The 10,407-nt window shown below is 40.5% G+C and overlaps 1 protein-coding gene across 2 annotated transcripts; it reads right to left on the reverse strand.

Moving 5' to 3' along the window:
* Window positions 1-2,806: 2,806 nt before the first annotated feature.
* Window positions 2,807-10,048, reverse strand: LOC109420963 (protein PALS2; the record flags this gene model as incomplete). 2 transcript variants are annotated; one of them, XM_062843417.1, is given in 6 exon segments in its annotated part: window positions 2,807-2,945; window positions 3,004-3,174; window positions 3,242-3,452; window positions 3,515-3,772; window positions 9,074-9,727; window positions 9,911-10,048. In XM_062843417.1, coding segments are annotated over 5 exon segments (1,085 nt in total), but the record flags the coding sequence as incomplete, so codon positions are not given.
* Window positions 10,049-10,407: the final 359 nt, after the last annotated feature.

Raw genomic sequence — 10,407 nt, forward strand, 5'->3', positions numbered from 1 at the left:
TACAGGGTTAACTCCAGGCATACCTGCAGGAATTCCTTTAAAGAATTCTCCAGGAATTTCTTCGGTGATTGCTCCAAGAGTTCCTTCAGGGAAGGAACTCTTGGAGCAATCTCCAAAAGAATTCCTGTAAAAATCTCCCTAATAAAGCTAATAATAATAATAATGGGAATTCCTGTAGTGATTTTTTCAGAAATTCCACTCTGGATCATTTTAAAAATTTGTCCCGGGTCGTAGTCAGAAATTTCAGAAATCCGATGATCATCTTTTCCAGGGAGTTTTCTTGAATTACCTTTAGATTTTTTTAATTACTTGAAGGATTTCCAGAGGAATTCCTCCAGCTATTTGTATTGGAATACTTTAGGATAATTTCAGAGGGATGCATGAGTCAGGATCTTCTTTAAGAAATCAACCAGGAATTCTTTCACAATTATCTCCGAGAAATCTTTGAGGAGTTCGTTCATGCACTGATTTATTCGGGAATCCATGCATGAATTCCTCCTGCAAAGGAGTTTCTTCAGAAATTCGTCCTGCCATTCTTTCAGGAATATATCCTGTTATTCTTTTGCAGTCACTGTGACTGTGCCAGTGAAATGTCTGGCGAATCTTAATTTGGTTTCCAAGTTTTTTTTGATATTCAACAATTTCTACAGAAGTTACTCTAGGATATATTTCTTAGCATTTTTCAAGGAATTTTTAAAGATTTTTTTAATGAACACCTGCAGAAAGTTCTCAAGTTTAAGTAGTATTTCAAAGGTTCCTTCAAAAACTAATTTGTATTTATTTTTATTACTTCTAATGAATTCTACAGTATATTTTAATTGTTTCTGCAGGACTTCATCTAGAAATGTCTCCTCCAGGTAGTAGTTGGAAATTGCTCCAGGAATGTTTGCTTTAGAATTTCTGGAAGAGCTTCTGAAAATGCCTGGAGAAATATCTGATCAAATGGAGCAGGGACCTCTTAAGACATTCCGAGAGATATTTCTGATGGAACCACAAGAGTTATTTCGAAAAACAATACGGGTTCTAAAGCCCAATTTAGATTTTTGTTTTAAACCACAAAATATAATCTAAGAGTGCATGTTTACTCATTTTTTGACGTTTATATTGGCCGTGGTTGAAAATATATAATTTTAAATTTTGAAATTTTGTTTCCCTCTCCTAGCTTATAACACTTACTTTGAGTGATTTTTTTTCACCGTGTATGTCAGATAGGAACATTTTGAAATTTCCAGTGCGAAAAATGTCGAGTTACACTACGTCAAGGTCGACCTTAAATGTCATACTAGAACTTTTTACCATTTTACTTATTTCGATTTTTTTCACTATTACTTCGTTTTTCGAGTTCGAAAAAAGTACAATTCCGATTAGAATACCAAGCTTGATCGTATTATTCAATAAAGCGAGATTTCGTCTTTAATTGTAGGACCCTATTCTTGTGGATGTATCAACCTCTGCAAGTTTTATTAAAAACTCTCGAAGAAGCTCTGGGAAAAAATTGCGGAGGATTTGTACAGAAATTTTCAGAATAAATTCGAGAAAACTCTTTGAAAAGTTAAAAAAAAATGCATTCCTTAATAAATCCCTAAGATGCTGAACAAGACTGTGGAGATGCATATTTTTCCTCAAAGGAATTTCAACAGGCATCCAGCTGGAAATTGGCAGCATCTTAGCCAAAAGAGAGATAAACTTTTGAAAAAGGATTGTTCATGGTGTCAGTATGACTTTCTGTTCCGCAGAATCGTTACTTCTCCTGTGGCTAAGTTGGTCTAGCGCACGGGTTCCCAACCGGTGGTCCGCGGCCCCCTGGGGGGGCGTGAAGCCAGTCCAGGGGGGCCGCGATGTTACCAAAACAATTGTTGAATTTTTATTCTATATAGTGCAAATTATACTAATTTTTAATTTTGTATATCGCCACTCCCAAAAGTCATAATTTGAGGAACAAATTTTCAGTATAAAACGCCTTCAGAAGAAAATTTTGTCGGCTGCGCCGCTATTTTTCAGCTACAACTCAAAAATTGAATATACATGACATTATTGTTTATGAAATGTGAATGTCGAATAAAAAAACTTATAATTGATCATCGAACATCCCTCCCACAGTAAATTTCTGGCTACGTCAATGTACCCCGAAAATTCGGTTTCGTACATTTAGTTCATATTTTTTTCTAAAAAATTTCATTGGGCCTCAGATGTTTTCACAATTCTTAAAGGGGGCCGCCACCTCCAAAAGGTTGGGAACCCCTGGTCTAGCGAATAAGGATTCGTGGGTTCCAATCCCACCAGAACGCGAATTTCCACAAATTTTATCTCCAAATTTGTGAATAAGCAACATTCTGTGCCTTCTAAATACAAGTGTTTCCAGTATGTATCGAAAGGAAGGTTTTATTAAAAAGTTCTCAAGTTAATTTCTAGGGTAATCTCCAGAAAACCACGATCTTTTTGCCGAGAATGTGTTTCTGTTGTGTATAAGGATGTCAAAGCGTTTCAAACGATGCATTGATTTGTTGTGTTCTGAAAGTAATTTGACAGATCTTTTTTTTTTCAACCAAGATGATCATGATGATATTAAACGGTGAAAAGCAAAAGATTCTTACACTACTGCTTGTATCCTTAGACTGGACTGGTGCACATTAATTTCTTCCATGGTATGCCACATTCCTGAGTAAACATAATGGAATGTCCTTCAAAATCAATCATGCAAACCATTACGAAAACAACAAATAATCACAACATTCCTTCACTCGTAAAACACTTGGCATTATTCATAATTGTTCAACTCACCGCTAAACTCCTCACTGACCCGTGAGCCGATCGACGTTCTGAGTAGAGCTGCTTCAGCTGTTCCATACCGGGTGCCGCGATAAAGATTACGTATGGCATGAATTCGGCACTGTTGTGCAGAATTTTCAGCGCCGTCGGTGAACAATCCAGGACGCACATTTTTCCTAAAAATATTCAGATAATTGTCAGTAAGTTAATCAACTTTGAAAAGTTGTCCCATACCTTGTCGAATGACATCCCGCACCGAATCCAAATGTGTGCCGTACAAATTCCCATTGTGCTCACCAAACTCCAGGAATTTGTTCTCCTTGACCTCCTGTTCCATGGTCTCCCGATCGGTGAACCAATACGCTTTGCCACTCTCCTCCAGCGGTCTCGGTTGACGGGTAGTGTCTGAATCGAAAGGAGTTGGAGGTTATTCTTGAATCAACGTGTGACACAGACATGTGAAAGATCTTACGGGGCAACACCGAACCGAACTTGTCGGGATCGCTGTTGATCAGACGGTTCTTCAACGTCCGCCGGCCAACGCCTGCCACCCCGATCAGGACCAGAGTTTTTCGCTTGAACGGGGGCATCTTGGTAACCTCTTCGTACAGCATCAGATCAGCCTTGTCGAACTCGTTGTTCTGCTTGGTTTTGTACATCGTCTTGCGCTTCTTCTTGGAAATCTGTTTGAAGAGAAGGCTTGTCAATAAACGTGTCTAACAGTATGTTTGTTCCAAAATCTTACCCTTGTTCCGCATATGCTAATCTTGTGCACGTAATCCGCCTCGGGAGGAACATACGCCTGACGGCGTTCCTCCAGCTCCTGCGACGGAATCAATCCGATGGCATTGTCCTCGCCGACGTGCCGTGCCTGCCACCAGTTCGGGTCTTTGACGTTGATGATCTGCAGAATGTCACCACGCTGGAATGCAAGGCCGAGCTCCTGGCACGGCACTAGGTTATCCTCCGCTGGATCGTAATCGAACAAGGCACGCATGTAGCACTGAAAAAGGTTTGCGGAGAATGGGGAGGAGTCGTTGTTGAACAAGCCTCGAGAATTGGTGCTTTCAATATCCTAGGTCTACCGAGGGAATTATTCTGAAGGCATTTGTTTGGACAATTTGGTGGATATTATTTACATCGGTTGAGTAATCAAAGAAACTATTTCCCGGAAATCGTTTTGGTTTTATCACGGTTGTAAAACTAACACTTTAGCTAGAAAGCCGTTATAGAACCGTAATGAAACCAGATTTTTTTGGTGCTTTAGGTTTTATTATGGCTTCAAATAGCTGTTAAGCTTTTATTGACTGGAAGAATATACAGCTTTGTCGCGTCCTGAAAGGTTTAACCAAATTTTGGCCATCAAAGCCTTAATAAAACCTAAAATGTTATTGGAGTACATTGTCCACAGAAATGTCACTTCAGAACCATTCTGTCTAAGCTAGGCCCTAGCGTATGAAACCGTTACATACATACAGTGAAACATTGAAGAAGTGCACTTTTAGTCTACGAAGAGTTGCTTGGTGGTGGTTTTGTACTGCGGAACACACTGACTTTTCATAGGTGAGTGGTTGTCATGGATGATGGCAAATATACCATCCAAAGAGTGTGTCCGTCATCCTTCACTATGTGCGTTCACGCGGTGGATTGATCAGTTGGATACAAAAGGAAACTCAAGAAAAACGGCAAACTAAAGCGTTATGCAACAAAAAATTTGAGAATTGTAAGCAAAACATCAATTTTGTTGAGCGACCGATTAGTAAAGCTTTCCCAACTTTCTGAGGATGCCTTCCATGCTTGCGAGGATGCTTTCCAAAGTTTCTGGTGAAGCTTTCCAAAGATTCCGAAGAAGTTTTCCCAAGCTGACGGAAAAGCATCGCAAACATCTGTAGAAGCTTTCCGATGCTACTGTAGTTGCTTTCCAATGCTTTTGGAAAAGCTTTCTGAAGCTTTGGAGAAGCTTTCCGAAGCTCCCAAAAAGCTTTAATGCAGATTCCAGAGAAGCATTCCAAAGTTTCCAGAGAAGTTTTACGCAGCTTCCAGATAAGCTTACCGAAGCTGCCAGAGAAGGTTATTTAAAGTTTCAGGAAAGCTTTTCCAAGCTTCTGGGGAAGCTTTTTCAAGGAGAAATTTCCAAAAGCTTATGTGGAAGCTTTCCAACTGGTGAAGTTCTTCCAATCTTCTGGAAAAGCTTTCCAAAGCTTATTGAAAAGTTTCCACAGTTTCAAAAGAAGCTGCGTAAGGAATGCTTTGGAAAGCTTCTTTAAAAGCTTAGGTATGCTTCCAGAGAAGGTTTTGCAAGCTTCTAGAGAAGTTTTCCCAAGCTTCATGAGAAGTTCCCTAAAGCTTCCAAAAAAAGCTTTTCAAATCTTCTGGTGTAGCATTTCTAAGCTTCTAAAGAAGCTTTCCAAAGCTTCGGGTGTAGCTTTGCTAAGCTCCTAAAGAAGCTATCCCAAGCTTCCAAAGATTTTTTTCAAAGCTTCTGGGGAAGCTATCCATAGCTTCTGGAGAAGCACTCCAAAGATTCTGAGGAAGCTTTCCAAAACATCTGGAGAAGCTCTCCTGAACTTCTAGAGAAGCATTCCAAAGCTTCTGAAGATGCTTTCCAAAGCTTCTGGAGAAACTTTCCAAAGCTTCAGGAGAAGCTTAACAAAGCTTCTGAATATGCTTTCAAAGCTTCGGAAGAAGCTTTCCATAGCATCTGGAGAAACATTCCAAAGATTCTGAAAAAGCTTTTCAAAGCTTCTAAAGAAACTTTTCAAAGCTTCTGAAGAACCACCCAAAGCTTCTGAAGAAGCTTTCAAAAACATGTGGAGAAGCATGCCTAAACTTCTAGAGAAGCATACCAAAATTTCTGTAGAAGCTTTCCAAAATATTTCAGGATTTAATTGAAAACCTTTCCATAGATTCTTGGAAGCTTTCCTTAGCTTCTGGATAAGCTTCTCATAGCTTCTGGAGAAGATTGCCAAAGCTTCAGAAGACGCTTTCCATAGCTTCTGGAGTAGATTGCCAAAGCTTCTGACAAAACTTGCCAAAGATTCTGGAGAAGCTGACGCATGCGAAAAACTTTCCTCAAGCTACGATTATCCAAACTTTTCAAGAGGCTTCTCGGAAAAGCTTTCCAAAGCATCTGGAGATGCTTCCGAGATGTTTGGATTTGCTTTCTAGAGCTGCTATATAAAGCTTTTGGAGATGATTTCCAAATCTTCTGGAGAAGCTCTCCAAAGGTTATGGATAAGCTTCCAAAGCTTCTGAAGAAACATTTCAAAGCTTCTGAAGAAACTTTCCAACGCTTCTGAAGAAGTTTTCCAAAACATCTGGAGAAGCTCTCCTAAATTTCTAGTGAAGCATTCCTAAGCTTCTGAAGAAGCTTTGCAAAGCTTCTGGAGAAACTATCCAAATATTCTGGAGAAGCTCTAGAAAGGTTCTGGATAAGCTTCCAAAGCTTCTGAAGAAACATTTCAAAACTTCTGTAGAAATTTTTCAAAACATCTGGAGAAGCATTCCTAAATTTCTAGGGAAGCTTTCCAAAATTTCTGAAGAAGCTTTCCAAGTCGTACTGATTATTTTGGTGAATCTGTACGAAACGTCTGAAAAAAAAATCAGGAATTTATTGAAAATCTTTCCATAGATTCTTGGAAGCTTTGCAAAGCTTCAGAAGATGCTTTCCATAGCTTCTTGAGAAGATTGTCAAAGCTTCAGAAGACGCTCTCCATAGCTTCTGGAGTAAATTGTCAAAGCTTCTGGAAAAGCTTGCCAAAGCTTCTAAAGAAGCTTTCCTCAAGCTACAATTATCCAAACTTTTGAAGAAGCTCTTCGGAAAAGCTTTCCAAAGCATCTGGAGATGCTTCCGATATTTCTGGATTTGCTTTCTAAATTTGTTACGTGAAGTTTCTGGAGAAGTTTTCCAAAGCTTCTGGAGAAGATTTTCAAAGCTTCTGGAGAAGCTTTCCAAAGCTTCTGGAGCAGCTATCCAAAGCTTCTGGAGAAGCTTTCCAAAGCTTCTTGAGAAGCTTTCCAAAACTTCTCAGAAAGCTTTCCAAAGATTCTGAAGAAGCTTTTCAAAGTTTCTGATAAAACTTTTCAAAGCTTCTGAAGAAACTTTCCACAGCTTCTGAAGAAGTTTTCCAAAACATCTGAAGAAGCTCTCCTCTCGTCTAGTGAAGCATTCCTTAGCTTTCCACAATTTCTGCAGAAGCTTTCCCATGCTTTTTGATTCTTTTTATGAATCTGTACAAAACGCCGAAAAATATTTCAGGAATTTATTGAAAAGCTTTCCACAGATTCTTGAAAGCTTTCCATAGCTTCTGGAGAAGCTTCCCAAAGCTTCAGAAGATGCTTTCCATAGCTTCTTGAGAAGATTGCCAAAGCTTCAGAAGACGCTTTCCATAGCTTCTGGAGTAAATTGTCAAAGCTTCTGGAAAAGCTTGCCAAAGCTTCTGAAGAAGCTTTTCCAAGCAAAAAACTTTCCTCAAGCTACAATTATCCAAACTTGATGCTTCCGATATTCCTGGATATGCTTTCTAAAGCTGTTATGTGAAGCTTCTGGAGAAGCCTTTCAAATCTTCTGGAGAAACTTTCCAAAGCTTCAGGAGAAGCTTTCCAAAGCTTCTGAAGAAGCTTTCCAAAGCTTCTGGAGAAGCTTTCCAAAGCTTCTGGAGAAGCTTTCCAAATTTTCTGGACAAGCTTTCCAAAGCTTCCGAAGAAGCTTTCCAAAGCTTCTGGAGAAGCTTTCCAAAGCTTCTAGAAAAGCTTTCCAAACCTTCTGAAGAAGCATTCCAAAGCTTCTGAGGAAGCATTCTAAATTATTTATAGAATCTCTCTAAACCTTCTAGAACATAGTTCAGAAATTTATGAAGAAGCTTTCCCAAATTATGGAAAGCTTTTCGAAGCTACTGAAGCTATCAAGAGTTTCTGAAGAAGCTTTTCTAAGCCTCTGGAGTAGCTTTCTAAGGCTTCTGCAGAAGCTTTCGAGAGCTTCTGGAGAAGCTTTCGAGAGCTTCTGAAGAAGCTTTCTAATGTTTTTGGAGAAGCTTTTCAAAGCTTTTGGAGAAGTTTTCTAAAGATTCTGGAGAAGCTTTCCAAAGCTTCTGAAGAAATTTTCGAAAGCTTCTGGAGAACTTTCTGAGGCTTCTGGAGAAACATTCCAAAGCTACTGGAGAAGTCTTCCAAAGCTTCTGGAACAGCATTCTGAATCATTTGGAGAATCTCCCCAAAGTTTCTGGAAAATAATCGAGAAACTTATAAAAAAGCTTTCCCAAAATTCTGAAAAACTTATCGAAGCTTCTGAAGAAGCTTTCCAATGTTTCTGGAAAAACTTTCCAAAGCTTCAGAAGACACATTCGAAAGCTTCTCCTGCAGTTTTCCCAAAATTCTGGAAAAAATTTCCAAAGCATCTGGAAAAGCATACCAAAGCTGCTGGAGAAACTTTCCACCGCTTCTAGAAAAGCTTTCAAAAAACTCTCCAAAGCTTTTAGAAAATATTTACGAAATTTCTGAAGAAGCTTCCCAAAATTTTGGGATTTTTTCTAAAGCTGCTGGAGCAACTATTATAAACTTCTTAAGTAACTTCCCAATGTTTTTGGAGTGGCTTTCCAAAGCTTCTTAAGGAGCTTGTCAAAACTTCTGGTGAAGCTTTCCAAAGCTTCTGTAGACGAATTTTCGAGCTTCTGGTGGAGCTTTCCAAAGATTCTGGTAAACTTTCCAGATTTTTTAAGAAGCTTTCCAAAGCTTCTGAAGAATTTTCCAAAGCTTCAGAATAAGCTTTTCAAAGCTTCTGAAGAAGCTTTTCAATACTTCTGAAGAAGTTGAATAAAGCTTCTGTTGAAGCTTTCCCAGGCTTCTGGAAAAGTTTTTCAAAGCTTCTGGTAAGGTTTTCTGATGATTCTGGAGAATTTTTTTGAAAAATTCTGCAGAAGCTTTCTGAAGCATCTGGATATGCTTCCCTAGATTGTATTAATTTCTTATTGACTCATTTTTTTTTTTTCGCAAAATAAAGGCGCACAGCAAATAAGCAGCAAATGTTCAGCAAACAATAAGTATAATGATTCAATTTAAAACAACAAACTCATCAGCTTCAAATTAGAAAACTCTTCTCAACTAAAACCGCACACTTCAACGAACGGAAAGTGAAACTAAAGTGCTCTCAATCTAACAAAAAAAAAACTCCTCGAAAAACTAACAAGCACTCTAACGCCAAAACTAAAGCTACACATCAACTAAAGCTAACTGCACATACAAAAAGAAAAATCCAAAACAATCAACTTACCGTCAGTTTCTTCCCCGAGTCAATATTTTTCTTTACCTGTCCACCACCCATCATGATCCGAGCGGATTTCATCTCCTCCTCCAGGCTGGGACCGATCTTGAGCGTGACCGATTCCTTGGCCCGGGAAATTTCAGTCTGTAGATCCTCCGGTGTGTTAACCTGAACTCCATTAACCTCCAGTATAACGTCACCCGGGTGGAGCAGGCCCTGCCGATCGATCATCCCGCCGGCAATGATCCGCGCCACAACCAACTGATCGTGCTCGTCGACCTCCACCGTGAGCCCGAGCGGTTCATTAGGGTTCCGCCGAATGCCCACCATCTTGATCGTTTCCCCGGGCATCCCGTTGCCGGCCGTCGTGACCGTTGTCGAAGTTGCCAGCGAAGAAGGACCTCCGTCTAGGCCGTCCGAACTGCCGCCGCCGCCGGGTGAATCCGGTGTCACTCCTCCGTTCGTGGACTTACTGGGCGATACGGCGGGGTGCTTCAGCCGCTCTACAACCGTCTCGCCGACCTCGTCGTGCGCCTCGATCAGAGCCCGGAAGTGCGGATAACGAAATATTCGCGCTAGTTCACGGGCATGCGGATTCCTCGATAGACTACAGCGATCGACGACTTCTCGCACGAGGGGGGCGTTGGCGAGGCGGATCGGTTTCAGCGGTGGTGCAACCTCCTCGAGTTTGTCCTGGATCTGCAAAGAAATGGGGCGGGGTCGAATGGAGAGAAAAACGTTAATTATGGTTGTTTCAATTTGTTCAATTTGGGTTGGGAAAAGGGGTCAAGGTGACGAATGGTGCACGCCTCAATTTATATAGTGACGAAATCGACGATTCAAAAAACAAAAAATGAGTTACGTCGTAGATACTTCACTTACGACAGATAATTGTCTCGCGCAAACAGAAGCGTCGTGCACGTCTGCGCTGTAATGCGTTCGGAACGTGACTCGATCAATGGTGTTGTGTACCTTGAATGGGCACCGAAAACACGTATAGAGTCGCACAGCTGCAGGAATGTGAGTCTAGTCGTTGTTGTACGATCGATCGTGATCACGGTGACATAGGGGAAAAGCACCAATCTTCGTCACTGATCTAGTCTTCGCTCTTCTAAATAAGTTGCATTTTATGTATTATATCATATGTAAAGTGGCATCGATTACGGAGAGTCCATAGATTACGCCACGCAAAAATTGCCCATTTTTAACTCACACTCCCCCCTATGTCACACTTTTTGAATGAGACCTCTGACAATTTTGTATGGGTTATCACACTTTCCTGAACACCCCCCACTCCCTCCATGTGGCATAATTTATGGGCGCTCCCTTAGAGCATTAATCTTGGGGAGCGAAGACTAGTGCTTTTACCCTACCCGAAC

This window comes from Aedes albopictus, unplaced genomic scaffold (assembly GCF_035046485.1).
Source record: "Aedes albopictus strain Foshan unplaced genomic scaffold, AalbF5 HiC_scaffold_194, whole genome shotgun sequence".
Taxonomy (NCBI): domain Eukaryota; kingdom Metazoa; phylum Arthropoda; class Insecta; order Diptera; family Culicidae; genus Aedes; species Aedes albopictus.